The sequence below is a fragment of the Crocodylus siamensis genome, chromosome 1, assembly GCF_052110815.1.
Source record: "Crocodylus siamensis isolate JL-2025a chromosome 1, ASM5211081v1, whole genome shotgun sequence".
Taxonomy (NCBI): domain Eukaryota; kingdom Metazoa; phylum Chordata; order Crocodylia; family Crocodylidae; genus Crocodylus; species Crocodylus siamensis.
The window spans coordinates 205,205,630-205,227,846 of NC_143395.1; the positions used below are offsets into that span (position 1 = coordinate 205,205,630).

The 22,217-nt window shown below is 44.7% G+C and overlaps 1 protein-coding gene and 2 long non-coding RNA genes across 4 annotated transcripts; 1 reads left to right on the top strand and 2 right to left on the bottom strand.

The window, feature by feature from the left end:
- Positions 1 to 2,177: 2,177 nt before the first annotated feature.
- Positions 2,178 to 5,531, bottom strand: LOC149873935 (uncharacterized). Its single transcript, XR_016443144.1, has 3 exons — positions 5,458 to 5,531; positions 5,254 to 5,332; positions 2,178 to 2,360 (listed from the first exon to the last, which is right to left on the bottom strand). It is a non-coding gene; the product is annotated as an uncharacterized LOC149873935 (long non-coding RNA).
- Positions 5,532 to 10,240: 4,709 nt separating this feature from the next.
- LOC149873936 (zinc finger protein RFP-like) lies at positions 10,241 to 21,790 on the top strand. Of its 2 annotated transcripts, XM_090053399.1 has the most exons (7): positions 10,241 to 11,624; positions 12,909 to 13,004; positions 13,555 to 13,785; positions 14,003 to 14,025; positions 14,603 to 14,721; positions 16,549 to 16,608; positions 19,019 to 21,790. In XM_090053399.1, the coding sequence occupies exons 1-7, from the start codon at positions 11,211 to 11,213 to the stop codon at positions 19,537 to 19,539; spliced, it is 1,464 nt and encodes a 487-aa protein (XP_089909525.1). In that variant the 5' UTR covers positions 10,241 to 11,210; the 3' UTR covers positions 19,540 to 21,790. The 2 variants fall into 2 exon arrangements, with proteins under 2 accessions (XP_089909525.1, XP_089909534.1); XM_090053408.1 differs by lacking the exon at positions 13,555 to 13,785.
- Positions 11,552 to 22,118, bottom strand: LOC149873937 (uncharacterized). The gene is made up of 3 exons (XR_016443140.1): positions 21,799 to 22,118; positions 16,470 to 16,565; positions 11,552 to 11,686 (listed from the first exon to the last, which is right to left on the bottom strand). It is a non-coding gene; the product is annotated as an uncharacterized LOC149873937 (long non-coding RNA).
- Positions 22,119 to 22,217: the final 99 nt, after the last annotated feature.

Consider the following 22,217-nt stretch of genomic DNA (forward strand, 5'->3'; position numbering starts at 1 on the left):
CTGAGAGGAATAGCTGTTTGGGCCTGGGTGAGCATGACAAACCCCTGCAGGGCAGGGCAGGGCAGGGCACGGCGGGAGGCTCTGTGCTATTGTGCAGGGAGACCAGAGCCTTCCCGCACAGCTGGGACGTTCCAGCACAGCTGTGGCACAGACTCATTGCTGTTCCCAAAGCCCAAGATACCTCCCCTTTAGTTTGACCCCAAATTTTAATAAATAATTCAAAATTCTGTCAGGCTCAGGATGTCCTTGTTGGTGCCACGTGGAAAGGAAGACAAAGGAGTGGAAAAGAGTACATCTCATAGCAGGACAGTCGGGGAGAAGGAGGACATGCTGCAGCCTCAGGAGAACCCAACACTCCCTTGAGAAGCAACTGTGACAGACCTGTTCGTTATCAACAGAAACAATATGGTCACAATAGATAAGCACTCCAGTTTTGGGGAGGTGGACTACCTAGAAGACACTTGAACAGGAACAGCAATCAGGAAGCTAAAGGCTCTTTTGGCGAGGGATGGCCTACCAAATACTTTGTGTTCAAACAACAGGCCACAATGTGCAGCTCAGGTATTCAAATGGTTTAGCACAAAATGGGAGTTGGAGCACAAGATAACATGCCCAGAGCACTTGCAGAGCAATGGGAAGATTGAATCAGCTGTGAAAACAGCCGAAAAGCTCCTGGAAAGCACAAAACACTGGTTATGATCCTTCTCTGGCTTCGTTAGGCCATCACAATACCTGCCCTCAGAGCCAATATTGCACCATTTTGTGGTGGCCTCACCCCTTGGTGCTGCTTAGAAGAGAGACCCTGTCCCTCAGCGCTCATTGGCAGAGAGGCCGGGGGGAAGAACAAAGAAGGCAGCTGCCATCTTGGTGGCTGTCTACCCTTTCTGTGACCCTGCCCCTTGGTGCTGATCTGCAAAGATAACCTGATTCATTTAATGGAAAAATAAACTATAATATGCTCTCAAAAAAGAAGACAACCTCCTTCCTTTGTGTGCAACGTCCTGATCTCACACAGGAGCTCTGGAAAATGAGTTTTCTTGAAAAAGCCACCACATTTCTCAGTTGGTTGAGAAGGGTTTGAATAAACTGTTGATCAGACCCAGGTAGAAATGTCTTGCAGGAAAATAAGTATTGTCCTTTTCAGGGACCAGGGGTAGGGAAGAAGGCAGGAGGAGGCACAGGAACCCCATAAAAATCCCACTACCTTATTTTTTAATTTAGGCAGAAAGAAGTTTAGGCATGTGAACTCTCTGAAGGAAGAAAGGAAAGCCAAGGCAGCCTGGTTGAAAATCCTAGGTATAGGGCCTGACACCGGCTGCTTTATGACATGTGCCCCTTTACGCCATCACCATGGAGACAAGCGATGTGGCAGGGAAAAAGGCAGTGTTAAGTACAGGCATACCTCATTTTATTGCACTTCGCTTTATTGCACTTCGCAGATATTGCGTTTTTTACAAATTGAAGGTTTGTGGCAACCCTGCGTCGAGCAAGTCTGTCGGCGCCATTTTTCCATTGGCGCCATTTTTTCAACAGCATTTGCTCACTTCACAATTAAGGTATGTACATTGTTTTTTCTAGACATAATACTATTGCACACTTAATAGACTACAGTGTAGTGTAAACATAACTTTTATATGCACTGGGAAACCAAAAAATTCGTGTGACTTGCTTTATTGCGGTGGTCTGGAACCGAACCCGCAATATCGCCGAGGTACGCCTGTATTTTTTCATACCGCTGCTGGTATCAACCAAGAGTGCTAGATAGGAAAAGTGCTTAGGTTTACTAGGGTTCCCAGTTTTTGTGTTATATTTATTGTTGTTCTTTTGCTTTTTTTTGTTTTTCATTTTCTAGTCAGTAGCTTAATATTAATATTGGTTGGAATTGGTTTTTCAGTAATTCTTAATATCCCCAATTGATAGGGTTTCCCATTGTTTATAAGAGTAGTGTTAGGAAAAGAATTTGGTAGGAATTAATTTATATGGATAATGTTAGAAATAGAATAAGAATGGAGAGAAGACAAGGATCCCGCCGAGTGCATGTAAGTGGCTTGCTAGGCCTTCTCCTTCATCGCTGCTGTGGTTGGTTGTAAACTCTTGCAGACTGGTTCTCTCTCTTACCTGGAGTGGATTTCCAATTGGGCACATTGGGTCTGTGCCTGTTGTCCCATCTCATGTACTTGGTGTTCCTTGCAACCTCTTTTTTAATTTGTGAGTCTCTTCTGACTGTCTTCTAGCGTGTTGCTGTCTTTCTTTTTCCTACTGCCTCTCCATCTGTTTAGCGCAGGCTTCTCCTCCTAGTCTGTGGCTTGGGCTGTTGGAACAGAATCACTGGCTGATCTCATTCTTGGGCATCTGCAAACCTGAAATAATAACCAAACTGTGTCTCAGAGGCATAAGGGAAAAAATGTAGTACCCTGGGCAAAGGTGCTGTAGAGGGCTGGCTCTGTTCTAGACATACCACTACAGATCCATCCCTATCAGATCTGACCAAACTCCTTTGTAAGGCTCCCCCCACTCCAGCTACTGCAACACCATGTGAGATTTCTGAAAAAACACAGGTTCAAGTAACTATACAAACGTGGCCTCCCCATGCGCCCATCCTCACTCTCTCGGGTCACTTCCTGCTGCTGAAGATGTCAGTAATATCAGGCCCTGCAATATTACCTATCCGAGCACTCGACCACAGAATGAGCACAGCTTTCCTTTTGGGAGCAGGGATTATAATATTTCTTGGCAGGACTTGGGGTTCCTCACAGACTGCAAGTGAGTAGGTCATCTCCACCTGAGGAAATCGGGCCCAAGAGTGCCTTCTGCCCATCATCTCTTTTCTGTTCCAGTTCCCTCAGCTCCAGGTCCCTGGTAACAAGCAGGATAAGCCAATTCCTTTAACACCACCTGGAAACCTGTGGGCCACTCCAACTGAGTCCAGGGACAGCTCCTCCCCCACATGACTGGACATGGTCAACAAGCAGAAATTTGGCGTCCGGCAGTAGCAACCAGGTGAGTGTGGCATGACCTGAGCATTTCCAACTATGTACCTATGGTCTGCTTGTAGAGATGGGGAAACTGCTGCATGAGGGACATCATGATGGCTGCAAAGAGACATTGGTAGAGTCATGGGGCCTGGGATGCCCATGCATTGAGCACTAGTACCATTTTTCATCCAATGCTTGGGGCTAATGGTGTCCTAAAATCCCGTTGCTCCAGGAAAATCTGTGTTCAGTCTGGTTGAGCAGAATTCCCCCTGGGCATCTCTGGACAGAGTTTGAGCTGCCTTACATGGCCCTGGGATTCCTGGGGCTGCTGTTAACAATGTGGAGGATGACACAGACTACCATCACCTTGGGATCCCACAGAGTGTGCACAAGGAATGCCAGCATAGATGCATTTAAGGCACTGTGCTCTGTTTCCTTTCAAAACGTTTTGAGTCCCCTTGTTTCATTTTGAAGCTATTTTGAAGGCTTTTGTTTTGTTTCAATTTCACTGTTTTGAGCTTGAAACACATTGAAACAGTTTTGAAACAAAATACCGGGTGAAATTTTGCACAGCCAGGCACTGCTCGGGTTTGGGCTGGTTGTGCTCTTGGGGCCAAGGTGGGGTTATAGTCATGTGCAGCTGGTGGTGGGTCGCCATGCTGGTTCAGGAGTGGATGAGGGGTATACGCCATTGTTTTGGGCAGTATGAATGGCGGGTTCTCTTTCTGTGCCTGCATGCATTTTCTCCACTGAGTGGGGGACGGAGACGTCCATGCATTCAGATGATGCCATCTTGAAGAATGTGGATGAAAACATGCAGAAGTTGGTAGAGATGGCTGCGGAGTCCCAGAAGCCATATGACTTGATACATGATGTCCTGGACAAAATGGTGAAATCTGAGCATCAAAGCAGGTCCTAGCCGAATTTCCACTTTAAAAAGCAGGTACGCAAAGGCAAAAGTAGCTCCCCTAGCCTCTATCCAGGAGGTAGCCAAGACAGCTGAGCCCACTTCCCGAAATGCACTTGAGCCAGAGGAGGGTCGCAACACTGCCACCAGGGCCAGGCAGCCACCACTCCAGTTCAGGGAGCCAGGGCCAGGTCAAGGTGATGGTGGGGTGAAGGCAAGGAAGACCAAATAACCCAATGCTTACAATACTGTCTGAATTACAATAAAAAATCATATTATCACATTCCCATAAAGTGTAAGTGGTGTCCCATCCTTTACAAGCCATGCATGCCCACTCTGAACAGGCTTTGGCCTGAGCATCCCCCTGTTGCACCCTGGGCTGTGGCCTCTCCCTCCCTGCCTGTTGCCCTATTTCTGCGGCCAAAATATGACCCTGCTTCTGGCGAAGGGAAATTCCCAGCCTGTCTACACACACACACATGCGTGTGCACACACACACATTTACGCTACTACATGCTTGATAGTAATACTGATCAGTATGGATCAATATTAATTAAACAAAAATGTCTCTGTATTGTGATTTTCCAACTGAAAAAGATAGCATTTCCATTTATTATGAAAAAATAAAGAGCAGAAAGAAAAAATGCTGATTTGTACTTGCTCCTGCTTGATTTTCACAGATTTCATAGACATTAGGGCTGGAAGGGACCTCGGGAGATCATCGAGTCCAGCCCCCTGCCCAAAGGGCAGGAAGTCAGCTGGGGTCATAGGATCCCAGCAAGATAAGCATCCAATTTACTCTTGATTGATTGCTTGGGGAGGGGACGGTGTTTTGGTTGATTGATTGGGGAGGGTGTTTTGTAGGTGGGTGATGCAAAAAACAAAAGCCAACCATTACACAGAAGAGTTGCATTACTATGGAGTCCAGTAATGCCTTGACTCCATAAATGCCCCACCTTATAAACAATTGTTAATAGTGAATGATTCATGAAACCTCCGGTTTCTTGTGAAACTACCTTGCATGCATGCAAAGGATCCTCAGGTTGAGAAGGGCAAGCATAGCCAGCACTTTTCCCAACTGACTGACCTCCACCTACTCCTGAAATACAATCTGCCTATGTATGTATATACATATGTATGAATGAAAAAAAACCCAACTGACACAATTTCAAATTTCTGAACTTCATAACCCTAATGAAAAAACGTGGTTTCTTGATAGTATCAATATTGAAAACTTTTTATCTCTGATGTCCACAGTGTTCTGCAGGGAGGGGGAGAAAAAAGAAGAACAGGGGTTTGAGTCAACAGAAGTCGAAACACCACCTGCCCACTTGCAGACCCCCCCACCCCAGTCACTGGGACATTTATTACCTATATATCAGCAGGGATGCTTCATAGTCTGGAGGGATGGTCTGGCAGTCAGTGTCTACCTTGACTAATCATTGTGGTTCTGGAATGGGAATGGGAATTATAAGAAATATATAAGAAATAGGAAGGTTTGAAATATTGAAGAGTCAAAGGGTAGGTAGGTAAGTAGGTAGGTTGGTACCAACTTTCAGAAAGTTGGAAACTTACCATTCTGCTGATGCCGCTGTGCTGGGCAGTGCTGAACACCGAGGTAGTGGGTGCAGTGAGCAGGGGCGCTGGGTACTGGAATGGGAATGTGAATGATAAGAAATAGGAAGGCTGGAAATATTGAAGAGTTAAGGGCTACCACGCTGTGTTGCAAACTTGCCATTCTGTTGATGCTGGCCAGCTATGAACCCTGCGGATGCAGCAGGTGGGGGTATGAGCGGTGGGTACATGGGGAGCACATACATTACAGGCAGCAAAAAAATTACCAAGGGGTAATTAACTACCACTTGTTGCACACCATGGGTTTGCTCTTGCTCGGCCATTTTCCTACCCATGTATATTTAAAATACTAGATTTTGAAAGCACATGCACATACTTTGAAAGCCACACCTCACTCAAACCTGGCCCTAGTCAGCTGAGCAGTGGGGGGGTGGTTAAAGATAACACCTAAAATAAATTCACATAGCCACCTACAGGCTAAAGAAAAAGCACAGCACCACCTGGTGGTGAAGGAAAGCAATTACAAGCCTTTGGGACTCAAACGCTTGGTGTGTGCATGACAGGATAGGGCATGCTAAGCTGTGGGGCACTGGGAAATAAAACCTCTCCAAGCAGGGTTAACTAAAAGTGCTGAAAAGACTTTTAAAGTGGTGGGAAATCCTGATCCAGGAGCAGGCAGGGTGTGTAAGAAACATCTTTAGCCCCTGGAATTTTTCTGCAAAGAGGATAAAATTTAATTTGCTTGACTCGCAGAATGTCCCAGGTTCACTGAGGACACACTGTGATCTCCATAGAGAAGTGTCCAAGATTATAAGGTAAGAAACCCCTATTTAGCTTTGGGCAAATCCCATGTTTTGCTTCACTCAATTCTGAAAAAACTTTACACACAAAAGCTGCAATAGAAAGGACAATTGTGCTTCAAATGAAAGGTTAAGATGGACAAAACCTGCAGGATCTAGAGCTATATGCGGGTAGAAAGCATCTTTCCTAAAACAGAGCTCTTTCCAATTCTCTGCTTTTTTTAGTACAAAAGAAGTTTTCCAGAGAGTTTAAGTTGAAAAATGTTAAGTGTGTGTGGGGCGGTGTGTTGCTTTCATAACCAAGAAGGGGTTGCTAACACTCTAAATTAGTGGGTGCCTGTCTACATAGTAAAATGCAGGTGTGATGTATTGTACAGATAGGCACGTGCATGTTAAGTTTAATATAGCCAGCAAAAGTAAAAATAAATAGTGTAAATACAGAATGGTGTTGGAAATTTAATTGCCATTGGTAATTCTGCTAAAATTATTTTATTGAATTTAAATGCAAGTAGCAGCCTTACAGTTACTTTAGGCATATGTTTGAAATACTTGAAAGACAGATGAGATTCTGGCTTTGGAAAAGAATGGGCAAACGAAAACCCAGGAACTGCTAGTAAGTAGCATTGCTGCTCACTGGGCTTATCTACACATGCAATTAATTTGAAGCAATAAACTCTGGCACAGTTTGCACTGGAGTTCATTGCTCCTGGGCACACTATCTGAATATACACCTAGGACCGCAGCATGTTGAGCCACATCAGAGCAGCCCCAGCTGGCAGGTTACCTGGGGGGTCAGCCTTCCAGCTCGGGGCTGCTCTGACTGGGCTCAGTGTGATGCAGAGGGGCTGGCTGGGGCACAAGAGTACTCCAATGCAGGGCTAGCCGGTAGACAGACCCCGCACTGAAGCGCTCTCATGCCCCAGCCAACCCTGTCAGCATCTACATGTGCTTTGCTGCACATGAAAAAACTTTGCAGCAGGAGAGTACTTGTGTTTGCAGCAGTGACAGCCTGGTCTGGAACAGGGGCAGAGCCACCATCCCCTTCTTGTGCACACCTGCACAGACCATGAGGCTAAAGATCATGGCTCTGCCCTGGCTCTGGAGCAATCAACTCCCACTGCAAGATCCCAGTGGCTCTGGAGCAGCCCCCTGCTGCCCTGCCAGGGCAGCTGAATCTGGTCTCCATGGCAACTCCAGCCTTGAACAGGAGCAGCCATGTGGGCAGGGGCTGCTGGGAAATGGAGTCTGTCTGCCAACTGGGTCAGCCATTTTGCCCACCCTTGGTTTATATCAATCCTGATAGCTCTTCAGTGAGGGTACCACAGTTGGATATGATGGGCCTGCCAGGGTTATCTTGTTTTTGGATCTTTGGGAGAATACAGAAAGTTTCTGGGGTGAGAGAGTAGGGGATAAATAATAAGTTTTTTTCCTCCTGGAGCTGGTATGGGAAGGCTTTGATATTTTTCAGTTCCATAGTGAATTCTGGTGGGGTCCTCCCCAAGTTTTTTGTTGTGTTTTGTCAGAAAGCTGTCTGTTGGTGTCACTGATATAATCATGATGGCTGAAGATGACTTTGTCTGTTGGTTTGATTACCATTTTGTTGTTGGATCTTAGGGAATCTGAGATGACCTTTTTTCTATAAGGTAGAGAGGTTGTTGTAGCCCTGGCTTTTGTAGAGAATATTGCTTTCTTCTTGAAACAGTCTATGTAGTAGTCCAATGTGTGGTTATATCCACTGGGAGGTGTTAGGGTAGCTTGCTAGATTTAGATTTAGTTGAACCTGCTTGAGTGGTGAATTCCAGTATTATTTGAACTTTTCTTTTGCATTTTTTTTGTATCTGCATTGTCAGCTATAGCCTTGGGCTCACTTCCACATTATGTTCTTGTGCTATCACTGTGAGAGCAGCTTATGTTCTAGCATTATCAACATAGGCATGTAGAATGCTGGTCTTGTTACTAACTTTAAATTAACTGAACTTAGCACATACCGACTCAATCAAAGGGATTTGTTGATCAGATATATGTTTAATGAAAGGTGATAAAAGTTCCCAGGAGCAACTCTTTTTTTCTCACCCCTAACAATTTCATTCCTACTCCTCAGCTACTCCATCAACTAAAATGCTCAGGAATTAAATAGTTAATGTTAAAGAAGAGAATACTTGTGGGTAGTATCTTCTATTGGACTGACTGCTGCCTAGGCTATCACAGTAGCCTTCGGATAACACTGTGATAAACATGTAATATGTTGTAATTTTTAGTCCAAATTAAATATTTTGATATTTACTTGAACCAAAATAAAGCTTTTTATTTCCAAACAGCCACTTCCATCGTGCTAGGAACTTTGCCTGTCAACAAAACACCTGAGTGCCTTGAAATGCTGAGGTCCCAGCTCTCTCTCCCTCCCTCCCTCTCTCTAGGCATAGCTTTCTGCACCTGAATGTTATTAGCTAAGCTTGAGCTAGGTTTCCCCAGATACAACATTACCCTGGTTCAGTTGAGTAATTTGTTTTTGTTTGTTTTCCTTGCATAGCTATTACTGCTAGTACTATCATAAATGTCATATACTTAACAATAAATTAATAATTCCCCTTCCCTACCTGCTCTGTAGCACCACTTTTTGTACCTAAGCCAAACTTCCCTGTAATGCCCCCAAATACTATGGGGTCTGCTCATCAAGAGGCTACCACTACTAGGCCAGTTAGGCAAAAAACTGGGATGTGTTGAGTTTGAGATGGAAGGGGATCAGCCTATATAGGCTGATTTGACCCAGTTTGGCTCAGATGTGCCCTAATGAACTGAATGCTGGCCCATGAGCATGTTGACTGGGCACCTAGCCTGATTCAGAGGTATTTTGTTAACCTGTGTGCTTGTGTCTGACTGCATTTTTATTGCTACCCTGATTAACTGAATCCACGGCATATAAGGGTGTAAGCCTGTACGTGTTGATCAACCCAGCTGGCTCAGATGTGCTCTATTAATCCGTGTGTGTAGGTGTTTGATTGATTTGGTGACTGGAGGAACTCGGCTCCATTGAAGCCGAGTCCTGCAGGAGAGCTCCATTGAGGGTGAGGGCTTGCAGAAGGGAATGATATAGCTCCATATAGAAATATAAGTAACACAAGCAGCACACTGATAGAATTACAGACACCCCAGAGATATACCCCTAATAGATGAACACACCCCGAAGTGATGGGCAAATTTAGTGACTCCTCTCTCTGCTTCTTGGAGCTAAACCTGGAGTGGGAGAAGGGCTGGGAGGCTAAGCAGGCATACGCAGCTAGATAAGGGGGGAGGTCCCAGCCATCCTGGGGGTTTAAAAGGGATTGCAGGCTGCTCTGGGGTGGATGTTGTTAGAGCATGTCTTTTGGTGCTTGGGTTTTATGCACTGTATGCCTGCTGTAGGGATGGAGACTATGAATGTTTAGAGACAGCTGTGCCCCACCCCAGCTTGTCTGAGAGAGGGAGGCATAGTGTGGAAGAGGCAATAAGGGTGTGTGGAGCAGGGGGGTGGGTATGAGCAGGGATGGGAGAGGACCTGGGTGGTGGAGGGGAGTTGTATTCCCTTCAGAGGTATTGAATGTGGATTGGGAAACTGAGGGGAGGGGGGTGGTACTCTGCCAGGCCAGAAGCAAGGGGGTGAGTGTTGTGGGACAAATTGCTTTTGAACTTTTTCAATGCTTTGGAAACTTTTTGGGGTGGGGAAGTTGTTTTTAATGTAGAATTTGTTCAGCTTCTGTATTCCCTTTATTCTAAATTGCCCTGAGTTTTTGGGGAGGGGGGGGCATATCAATTTAACAAGTAAATACTTTTGATACTGCAAAACCAGGTTTTTTGGATAAATGTGATATATTTTATGAGACCACCTAAATAGCTGGAAACATTTTATCCTGTAAGGCAAAGAGGAATACAAAACTCTAAAACTCTTGGTTCAGAGGTGATACCTTTTTATTAAACCAACTAGAAAACAGCAAATCTTTCTTTGCAAGCTTTCAGGCACATGCATCCTTCTTCAGGCTGAGAGGCAATTAAAAATGGTACAAGTCCTCTTAGGTAGAAAATAAGCTTCATTTTGCACAGAGGAAGCTGAAGGTGGATGTATGTTCCTCTATGTCCTTGGGAATCCCTTTTGGTGTGAGTTGCTCTTTGATGTGCAGATAAGGCAATTTCTCTTCCCTGGGGGTGTCAGATGGCTGAAAGGTAGGGAGGTGTCAATCTTTCTTTCTTGCTTAGCAATGAAGTTATTAATTCCAAAAACAGCTAAACTCTGGTATGTTCCATGTTTCAGGGATCTGTTTTATAGCTGTGGTTTTATAGCCATGGTATATTGTAAGGCAGTGATCCTCAACCTGGGTGTTGGGGCACTCCAGGGTGCAGTGAGATGCAATGAAGGGTGCCCCAATAAGTGTGAGAAGATAAGCAGATAAAGGCAGGCTCAGGCTTCAGATGGGAGGAGATAGGCAGATAAGGGCTGGCTAAGGCTTTCCCTTCCTAGCTGTTCCATCTGCAAGGTGGAAGGCCAGTAATAAATTAGGTTTGTTTTTGAAACGAGGTGCTGCTCAATTCGCAAAATTTATGGAGGGGTGGCTTGAGTCTAAAAAGATTGAGAACCCCTGATGTAAGGTGCGAATATCGAGGCTGGCTGGACATAATAAACTGGATTATGTCTGGTCTTGGATAACAGAATGTTTCCATGCTGTATGTAGATTACCTGAAGTAATGGCCAGATCCTGTTGGGTTTCGTTCCCCCATAAGTAACTGATTGACAATTCCAATTTATCCGTGTCTTCCATGTGAGACTAGTAAACAGAAACGTGCCGTATTTTTTCAACAGATCAATTTCAGGGCAGGGAGTTTCACAAGTTAAATAGCAACACCCACTTCCTGCTGCAAAGAGAACTGATTCCAGAGGTCTGAGAAACGAAACTTAAGCTGCCACACATCCCCTGAGGAGCCATGGCCGCAGAGAATCCTGTCGAGAGCTTGCAGGATGAGGCATCTTGTTCCATCTGCCTGGATTATTTCAAAGACCCAGTCACTATAGGTTGTGGGCACAATTTCTGCCAAGTCTGCATTGTCCGCTGTTGGGAAGGAACAAATAAAGACTTCTCCTGCCCACAATGCAGAGAGAGCTTTCCACAGAAAATCTTCAAGAGGAACAGGCACTTGATGAATTTTGTAGAAATAGCTAAAAAACTGAAGGGGCAGGGGAAAAAAGCAGGAACGGAGCATGTATGTGATGAACATGAAGAACCTTTGAAACTGTTCTGCCAGGAGGATCTAAAGTGTATCTGCGTTGTGTGTGACAGGTCCAAGGACCACAGGGCTCATTCTGTCATTCCTGTAAAGGAGGCTGCCCAGGCTTATAAGGTAAGAAGTCTCAGGTCTGGCATCATTTCCTAGGTGCAGATGTTTAAAAAGGGGTCCTCTGTCTGGAAATAACCAATTGCAGTCAATGACTTTTTATATTGTTGCTGCTGTTGTAACAAAAATCTAAGCGGCTACTCTTGGCTAATACCTCCTCCCCCCCACCCTTTTTAAGTGTTTCTTATTGCATTACAGTGCGAGACAGCTTTGTATCTCAGGAATGCCTTCTCTCCCCCCCAGTCTGTCTCTCACCCATTGACTCTTCAGTCTACTGTTTCACTGACTGCCTGTCTCGTATGCAGCCCAGCTTCTGGCTTCTTTACTTTTCAGTCCATCCAGGAAGGGCACACACCAACTGCTGAAACTTCCTTAGCTTGACAAAGGGTTTTTCAACCCAAAAGCTTGCTTAATAATTGTTTTCCAACTATTTTAGTTGGTCTAGTAAAAGATATCAGATTCATGCAAAGAACCTTGTCTGCCTATGTCCTTAGACCAACACGGCTACAACCTACACCCCTGTAATGTGTAAGAGGGAGATGAGATGTGGATAATCTACCAGTGAAGAACAGACTCGTAGATCAGGAGGAAGGGTCATTCTAGCAGAAGATGAGTTAGGACAGGGCAGACATTTGGTGTGCAGTCCAGAGGCAGCTTCCCTTTATATTCTTGTACTGCAGAGTACAGTATTTGAGAGACAACTATAAAAGTGACATTGGTAGCAGTTCAAGGGTGTCCAGAAAAGAAACCCTTATTTTGCTTTGTTTTTGCAAAGAAAATCTGATTTTTTTTTCCTTTAATATGTTCCCTCCTTCCTTTCATCTGTTTTCTAAGTCTTGGTTTGTTTGTTTTTAACCAGTGTTGACAATCCTAAAAACTGATAAGTTTGTGGACCTGTCTGTTTGCTTGCCTTTTTTGTTGGTGTTTTATTTTGTTTCCTCACTTTTTCAGTTTTACCATGGGAGGCAGGGGGAAATCCATTTAAAAAAAAAAAAAAGAAAAGTGGGGGGGAGGCAAACAAAAAATGGCTGTCTTTCTGACCTGTTTTCTTGTTGCTTATACTTCTCCTCCCAGGACAAATAAATGGCTTAGTTTTATTACATCCTGGGCAATCCTAAAGGAGCCAAGAAGCAAACAGTATTCCCAGCAGGTCCATGATTTCAAAATATGTCTTGTTCTTTATTGAGTTGAAACCGAGACCTTCCAACCTTTCAGTGAGGAAGAGAGAGAAATAACTCGCCCATTCCAGAATAGCAAACAGCCACATCATCAATACTGTTCATCCCTTAGGAAAAAGTCAAAGACAATGTGAAGGCTCTGAAGAAAGAAAGAGAGAAACTCCTAGAATTTAAAGAGTCAGGAGACAGGAAAAATGAAGACTATCTGGTGAGTGCCGGTTATCATTAACCTTCAGGGGGAGAGGGCTTTTCCAATAGGTAAACATGATGCCTCTCCAGCCCTCGGTTTATTGTGCGGGCTGCCCTCCCACCTTCCTTGTGCTTCCCTTCCTTACCAAATTAAGCTCCATCTTTTGCACTGCCTCACACCACACCTCCCAGAGTATAGTACATCTTCCCACTATTATCAATCATGTCCAGAAAAACTCTTATTTGTGACATCATGCCTCTTACTGGATATGTAGGGCCAGATTAGACATCAAATGGACTATGCATCTACTTTCATAAAAGACTGTCATCTGACCTTTAAGATTTGAGTCCAAAAGAGCAATGAGGAAGAGGATAACCCACCCATCTTTTTTGCGTTAACTGTTTTGCAGGCACTAGAGCAGGGTGGAATAAAATTTAATTTAGGTGCCTGAGTCCAGTGTTACCTAACAGTTGGAAATGGATCTGGTCCATCTTGCACTATGGAGTACTCAGTGATACTTTCCAGGGTTCTCACCTGACTTTTCCCTATTCATATGTGATGGTGCCAGAAAAAGAAGCAAATGGAGAAGCAGAAGCTTACATCTGATTTTCAGCAACTGCATCAATTTCTGCAAGAGGAAGAGCAACTTGCCTTGGCCCAGCTTGAAGAGCTGGATAAAGAGATTTTGAAGAGGCAGAAGGAAAATGTTAACAAGCTTTCCAGGAAGATATCGTTTCTAAGCCAGATGATCAGTGAGATGGAAGGGAAGTGCCAGCAGGGAGGGACTGAGTTCCTGCAGGTGAGTCGGTGTTAGAGACACCCCAGAGGCTGACACAAAAAAGGGAGGACTTTTGTATGATTAGGCATAAGGAAAAAATGGAATTTAATTGGAAAAGCTGTCAGATGCAAATGATTGCTTCCCCCCCTGACCCTTCCCCCAAGCAGGAGGGAGCCCCAGCGTGTGGCCTCTGGGACTGAGCTGCCTCTGTTTGTTTTTTCCTTTCTCTTCCCTCTAGGACATCAGAAGCACACTGAACAGGTATGTAAATCTTCTCTTATCCTCAAACCTCATTGTCCTGGGAACAAGGTTGGGGATTTGGAATATAACTGTTTAAGGAAGGCTTATTGCCAAAAATAACTCTTCTTCCCACCCTCTCTCCCTTGCATCCTGGGTCAGGGAGAGGGAGTGGGAAGTAGCTGCCTGAAGATTTTGACTGGGTAACTTGGGTCTGCCACCTCCTGGTGACTATTCTTCTCAGGCTGGTAATTATGACAAATCTTCCTCCCTGGCAGTTTGCAGATGGGTGTGAAATAAATTGTACATCCCAATGTTCTCTCTTTCATTGCCTAGTGGATACATAATGCAGTCTTCCAAAAGCAATTGATCATATTGGCTGTGATGGTAGGCAAGTCAGGTACTATATTGCTCATGGAAACAACTCCTGAAGAAGTAGCTCCCAAGTAAAAAATTCAAGCATTTTGCTGGATGAGACATTGCTCCTTGCACTTTCCCCACCTGTGCTGAAGTCTTCTGTGTCGGGAGTCTCTGTGCCCCCTAGTCTAGTAACTTTTACTAGAGTGAGAACATGGTTTCTAAATAAACTGTTTCTTGCTAGGTGTGAAAAGAAGGGGAAATTTCTTCAGCCAATCATTTATTTTCCTGAGTTGGAAAAGAACCTCAACTCTTTTTGTCAGCAAAGGACTGCAGTAAAGAAGACTCTTAGGATATTCAAAGGTACCAAGGAGAGAGAACTGGGGTGGCTTTGGGCATGCCTCTACCACTTCCCTGCTGTGTCTGGGGACACTACCAAAGAACATGGTACACCAAGTAGGAGTGACAGGGTGGGACAAATTTGCAAAACTGTGGTGCCTTAGTGTATCCATAAATGCATGCCCAAGACTGTCTGACAAGGGCACAGGGACATGCACTCAGGACCACGCCAGGCTGGATGCAGTGCCTCATTTTCTGAGACTTACTTCATACTAAACTTGGGTGGTTGCATGAGACCTGCTCTTCACCAGCAGTTCTGGTCTCTGCACAGGGAGCAGTGTAGACAAGCCATCCCTGGCTCTGGCACTAGAAGGGCTTAAGCCAGTTGGTTCATTATTGGCTGCTACATGTTAGTCCCCATGGGGTGAGGCAGAAAAGAATGGGGCATGGAACCCAGGTCTTTTACTTCCTGGGTAAGTGCTTTAACCAGTAAGCTACTGGCCTGCAATCTGTCATCTAATATCCACTGCTTTTCCTCATTTGCCTATGCTGAACACCTACTATCATGGCATTTTTTTTTACCTAGCTACAATTCGGGGGTAGACCTGAGCTTAAGCATATAACCAGGCAAGTATACCTGAGCATTATTGAGCATGCTCAGCAGCTGTGTTTATAGTTGTCTGTCCATCCTACATCCGTAGAACTGAACTGCAAACTGCTCCCAAGTGCCAAAAACAGCACTTAAGTGGCCGTGTAAGTGTCATTAGGGCCCATAAGTGAAATAGGATCTCACCACTAGCGTTTCCATGCCTGAGCACCTCTTTGCGATCTGCCCCTTGGTTTCCATGCCTTCATAACTGGGACGTTAGGTACAAAAAAATCCCTGTTATCCAGCACTCTACGAACCGGAATTGCCGGCCGGCTGGATGCAGTGGGGGGTGGAAAGCTCGCCTACCACCCTGTGAGGTTGTTGCTCTGTGTGTGGCTGCTGCTGGCCCCCCACCCCCCACTCCACATTTGGCCACCGCCACTCTCTCCTCCTTCGCCCTCCATGCTCCACATCCGGATGGAAACCCACACTCCTCAGGTAACTGGCATTTTTAGATATCTGGCACCCCTCCCCATTCTTGCCAGATAACAGGGATTTTACTGTATCCTAAGGACTAGTCATTCTGTTTAGTGGCTGTGGTGAAAATGGCCTGAGGTACTTTGAAATGGAGGCACAACATGCTGTTCTTTTGACTGTGCCTGGACTAGGCAACATGCAGGAGCAGCAATGCAGGCAATGTGTCATGGAGTCCAAGGTGTTCTGGGAATTGTAGTTGTCTAGAGTGGTAATGGAGTTGCTGCTGGTGAAAGTTCCCTTCCCAACCCTTTTTTGCTGTCAAAGCCCATGTTGGGAGGGCAGAAAAATTGGCTGCATGAAGCATAAAAATTAGAGTAACTTCTTTTGCTACTACCCCACCCCAGTATTACCACCCCAGTATTGGCAATCTCCACTGTCATAGGAAAACTGATTCCCAAAACGCTTGTGCTCCATGATGTGTTGCCTGTGCTGCTACAGTGCGTAGCTTGGAAGTGCAAGTGGAGCCAGGAAGGGGAGGGTGAGGTGCCTCTCCCCCTTAAGCCATGCCCAGGGTCTATGCCCCACTCACTCGCCCCAGTTTACACTGCTGCTTTGAAATGTGATTTGGAAATAGAAATGTTATGAACAATTTTTATTTCAAAGACCCCCGGGTATTCCTTCCTCTCTCATTTTAAAATGTACTGACCTGAAGTAATAAAAGGATATTGCCTCATTCTTTATGAATTTCCCTCTGCTTTCCTCCTTTTTTTTTTTTTCTTCCACAGATTCCTTGTCAGTTGAACTGTTGAAAGAAAGGAGTAAACCTCTTAGACCAGATAAGAAAGGTAAATTTTTCATGTGGCTGCTTGTCCTGGGGAAATTCTCATACAGTTTTGCATTAGAAAACCTGTCCATGTTTAATTGGTTACCATAGGATGGCGTAGCTCTTTTAAAAATGGCTACATTGGATGACAAGGTGTTAACATCCAATTCATTAAGATTGTGCTATTAGTTCATTTCTTTTTGACTGCTCCTCTCTTCTCTATGATTAACCACAAATATTGATGCATTTAAACAGTCATCTGCATCCATGCTTGGAACATGCTCCATAACTATTGGATCCTAGCTAACATGGTAGTGTTTTAATAGGGGGAAAATAGTGTTTGGTCAAAAAAAGATATGAAAATCAGTTTTTCAAATACCAATTTGTTTTAATAAAAAAAAAATAAAAGGCATAGTGCTGGCTGTTACTGTGCCATGTGGGCAGTGCATGCTTAGATCTTGCAGCTACGTTGCTACATCACTGTTGGGTGATGTGTAGCCAGATTCTTGCCTTTTTTCCTCTTCAACCCCAAAATATGGGAATGGAAAAACAGAAGTGTAAAGTACATATAATTTTCCCTATTTGGATACTCCAGAATTGTTGTACAGAGTGGAAAAAGGGAGAGGAAGCAGAAGGAGGATAATTTTCATTTCAGAAAAATGTTATATACTACAACAAAATATCAGGGAAAAGGTGCATGTTTTTGTTAATTTATCTGTGTCGAGTGAGAAGAGGGGAAACATTGACTAAGTGTTTTTTCCCTTAATTTCTTTTATTCTCTCTTGCTGCCTCTTCTGTCCCACCCAAAAAGAAACAAGGATAATAATTTGGAATGCTAATAACTGAGAATATAAATTTGTATGACTCTTTTTAAAATCCCATACATTTCCAGTGGGGGGGGGGGCATCTTTTTTTCTCCCTCAGAACTGTTACTTTCTCCCCTTTTTCTTCTTCTTTTCTTTTTCTTCTTGCTTAAAGAAAAAGCAATAATTTTGAGGAGAAATTTCCCCCCACTGAAAATGTTTGGGACTAAAAAAAAGAGTGGTGGGAAGAGGGGGGACAAGAGGCAAGCATGAGTTTTATGTAGCTTTTAAAAAATGTGTTTGTTTTTGGGGGGCATTCCCCTTTTAAATGTTTCCCCTCATGTAACAAAAAAGATCTACTGGTTTCAGCTGACACATTTTTCTAACATAATATATTTTCCTAGTTTAAACAAGCTCTAAATTGGAACCAACATTTTCTGTGTGCACCTGTGTTACCTAGAGCTATTGCAAGCTGAAGCCACTAAAGCGTTTTTTCTGAGACGAACCCTAATACTCAGTTCACATATGCACAGAATGATAACCTGAGAAATTATTGTCACCAACCAGCACCCAGATACTTTTTAATTGTGTCCACAAAGCTTTCATTTGTCAATCTTATTGTCAGCCTTTTTAATGTGAATTTTTCACTCTCAGACAGTCTTCTTCTCCATGATCACTGTTTGACCACTCCCTTTCTTCTCTACCCTTGGTAGGGATGAGGGTCTATCCTTTCCATTTTTGGGCCCCAAAGAAGTTCTCTTTAGGCACTTGGCGCCACACGGTGATATTGGTATGGTGTTGTGCTTCAATACTTCCTTTTGGAGGTACTCAATCACGGCATAGTGCTGGCTGTTACTGCGCCACGTGGGCAGTGCATGTTTAGATCTTGCAGCTACGTTGCTACATCACTGTTGGGTGATGTGTAGACATGGCCTCTCAAGCCATGAAACCCAATTCTCTCCTTGAAGAGCTACCCCCTGGTCCTCACTTTCTAGGCTTGGATAAGTCTCCCTAGTCTAGTTGGGGCCCAGTATCTTTCCTGTAGGGACTGAGGTCTAGTGGTCGCTCTTTTCCAGTTCTGCTTTCTTTCCTGATTTGTGTGCTCCTGCATTCATGCTCTGCTTCTGGGGGTAACAGTCCTACCAAGCAGCAATGAGAACAGAGGGGGCATTTTTACACGAGTAAATGCCGGGAGCTTTGAAAAGTGCCCAGTTAGTTGTCTAAGCGGCAAAATGTGAGTCAGCACTGAAAAAATGGTGGCGCACTTTTGAATTAAAACACACAAAAGTTGTTTTAGTTCAAAAGTGCACCACTACTATTTTCTGTATGCATTTTGCCACTTATACAACTGCACAATATGCGGTGCAGTTTGCATTGGCTGACGTGCAGAGCAGATTCGGATCTCCAGGGTGTCGCAGGACAAAAAATGTGTGTATAAACACCTGTCGTACCTAGGATAAGAGTTCTACAGTGAAAGCCCTACCCAGCCACAGCAGGGAGACAATTCCCTGGGACTGAGCCCTACAGGGCTGCTGTGGGGAGTGAGGAATGAACCCAGCCTTCACAAGGGCTGAGGCCCTCTCCTAATACTATGCTGTTCTCTCTCCCTTTTTTTTTTTCCTATTGCAGTAAACATGACTTTGGATCCAGATACAGCAAACCCCCACCTTACATTTTCTACAGATCACAAAAGTGTAATATGGGAGCATGTGGTACAAAATCTGCCTGACAAACCCGAGCGATTTGATCCTATTCCCTGTGTACTTGGCTCTGAGGGGTTCATCTCGGGGAGACATCACTGGGAGGTGGAAATCAGGGGTCACAGGTGCTGGTGGACACTGGGGGTTGCCCTTGAGTCTGTGAGGAGGAAAGCGGGGTTCAACTTTAACCCTGAAGGAGGCATCTGGGCTGTGCAGCGGTGTAAGGGTCAGTACTGGGCTCTCACCTCCCCTGTGACCCCCCTGCTCCTGGACCAGGCCCCCAGGAAGGTCCAGATCTCTCTGGACTACGAAGAGGGGCAAGTGGTTTTCCATGACACTGATAACAATACCCCAGTCTTCACATTCAAGTCCGCTTCATTCAACGAAGAGAAAATCTTCCCTGCCTTCTGGCTCTGGGATGCAGGATGCTTGCTTAAATTGTGTCCTTGATACGAAATGTGCACTGGGTTTCACAAGGCCCAGGCATCCTAATCCCAATGCCAGGTTGCCTTCCATGTTGATGGTCTTAACTTCTTAAAATGCCTTGGCTTTCAAAGATGCAGAACACCCCTTGACTACAATTGGACTTTTCTAGATGTGGCAGTTCTCAAAGTGCAGTCATTAATATCTAGTGTCCTAAATCCTAGCGGTCTAACAGATCGCTGGATTTTCATATGCATGGATAGCAGTAAGTGCTCATGGTTGAACAGCAAATCTCAGCACCTTGAGTATTGTTCAATCTGTTTGCTAGTAGTATCCATGATCCTGAAGGAAGTAGTGTAGGGCTGTAGTGCTTAGCAGGTAGAGAGAATGAGATGGGGAGACTCAAGCTGGGGAGGGGATTGTAGTGGACAAATAAGAACTGAACAGTCCTGGAGGAGAATGGAAATAATTAAATTGGAGGGGGAGAAACCTCAGTAGTCAGCAACAATAGAGGGGGGTCAGAGCTATGGAGCGGCAGGGGGTGGGGGTGGAGGTTGGACACTGCTGCATAGATTAAATTACAGAAGGTAGGGGTAAAAAGAGAGAAGTGGGCATTTAAAATCCTGTTGGAATCACCGGGTGTCTATGTAGGAAAGTTGCTTCAGTCTCATTTAAACTAGGTACTAAAACTGAATCGGCAAAACAAGTCCCAAACCCCCTACTCATGTGGATAGTCCTCAGTAAGTCTAAAGACAGACTATTTTGATTTAGCTTTAACCTAATTGATTAGGAACGTTTAAGCAAAGCTGACCTTACAAGGAGAGAAGAGAATCCTCGAGCTTTTAGCACCAGTTTAACTCTGCTAGTTTTCAGTCCTATTAACAATTAAACTGAGATGACTCTAAACACCTTGGTTAATGAAAATACCATGATTTATTTTGTTCCCCTATTATGGCTATCCTTAAATGTCACACTTAGTTACTGTAAGTAATTTGTATTGGTGTATAAAACTGCTGTGCTCAAAGTATCCAGTCTGGGTCTTTCTTTGAAAAGCCTAATGTCAGGTTCTGCCTCTTGCTGAAAATGCTGGTTGTGCTAGTTAGTTAGAAATCAGTTTGTACAAGTCATGAATAAGGGTTATCCCCCACTTGCACTATTCCAAAATACTGCCACCATTTAGTAAGCAGAATAGTTGATCCAAATATTACCTTTGGTACCTTTTAGATTGAGTGCCTTTTAATGTGTATTTTCTGTTAATAAAGGCTTTAAAATGTACATTCTTTCCTGTTCTCTTTTCTATTTCATGTATGACTTCAGGGTAAAAGCAGGTAAAGCTTGAAAACAAAATATGACTTGCATCAGGATGGATGAGTGACGGTATGATATGAGGACAGGGGAAGTTACACCTACAGGGATCATTGATCACTTTTTATTCAGTGAGTTATATGGGTTGAGTACGTGGAGCAGCACAAGTGTGTGTTTATGGGAGTAAGGGTTTGGAGCAGTCTGTTTGTAGAAGGACTGTATGCTCTAGGTCAGGACAAGTGCATGGACCACTGAACTGTTTCAATGTAGGACTTCAGCAACTGGGGAAATAACAGGAGGGCTGCTAAGGAGTTCTTTATGGATGGCTTTGTCTATAGCTGAGGCAAGAGCCACTCCAGATAGAGGGACAGATTTGTGCAAAAATCATACTGGGATCAGCTCCTAGCTTATAGGAAGCTGCTTCTTTTCTTTTTTTTTTTTTTTTTCAGGAAACATGACCACACTGGAGTGATTTAGATATTATTTTCACAACATGTGGAAGTTTATTTTATTCCCCACCTTGCTATGTTTATTTAAATAGCCGCTGCCAGCACCTCTTTCCCACTCTCAGAGTGCATCTTTCCTGCCTAGGGCCAAAGGTATGAGGTGACTCCACCTTGACTAGGCTGAGTGTCTGGAAGCTATACTACATGGAGAAAGCAGAGGCCTCCAATGTGCTGATGATTTGAAGTAAGGGCTGAAGGTGTTTTCTTTTGCCTTTTGGCTCTGGGGCCTAACCTCTTCCTCGTGGCCTGCTAAGGCACTACTTTCTGGGGCACCTCCAAAAGATGCTGGGCTTGCAGGGACTGAACAAAAGGCTCCAGCATGTGAACAGAAGGCATTTCTTGATTATGAAGGGGATTAAGAGGAAGATGAAGAAATAATTGGCGGAATTTTCTTCAGAAAAGCTCAGCAGTGAGAGAGCTGATAAAGAAGCCCATCTGCAGTTCTGCAGGCAGAAAACCAATTGGAATCTCTTACAAGTTTCACTCCCTTTATTGCTCCTCGGGCTCTTGAAGGCTCAGATCAATGTGCTGCCTCATGGTGTCCAACGCCATCTGCTGGTCCCACGACATCTACGTGGAGCACATCACGGGCCACCGCCAGTACACCAACCCCTCCAGACGAGCCACCGCTGGACCGGACCTGGAGGACACCGCCGCCTGAACCGCCCCCCCCGCTTCGCTTCACGTTGAGAGGACTTCGCCACCACCGACGACCCCGCCCCACCCGAAGAGGACCCCCGCGATCAGACTTCATGGACTGAGACACCTTTCTCTGAGCCACCTCCTCCAACATCGTGGACCACTGTAATGGGTATGTGTGTATCCATCTCCTTTCCCTCTCAGCGTCACGACCCCCCCCCCCCCCACTTCCCACATCCCCTCACCCCCGGGGTT

Bases quoted from the DNA above. Each gene is read 5' to 3' on its own strand.
- LOC149873936 (XM_090053399.1), top strand. From the start codon at position 11,211: ATGGCCGCAGAGAATCCTGTCGAGAGCTTGCAGGATGAGGCATCTTGT. The intron at 14,026-14,602 runs GTATGTAAATCT...GTTTCTTGCTAG, and splicing joins ATCAGAAGCACACTGAACAG to GTGTGAAAAGAAGGGGAAAT. The intron at 16,609-19,018 runs GTAAATTTTTCA...TTCCTATTGCAG, and splicing joins TCTTAGACCAGATAAGAAAG to TAAACATGACTTTGGATCCA.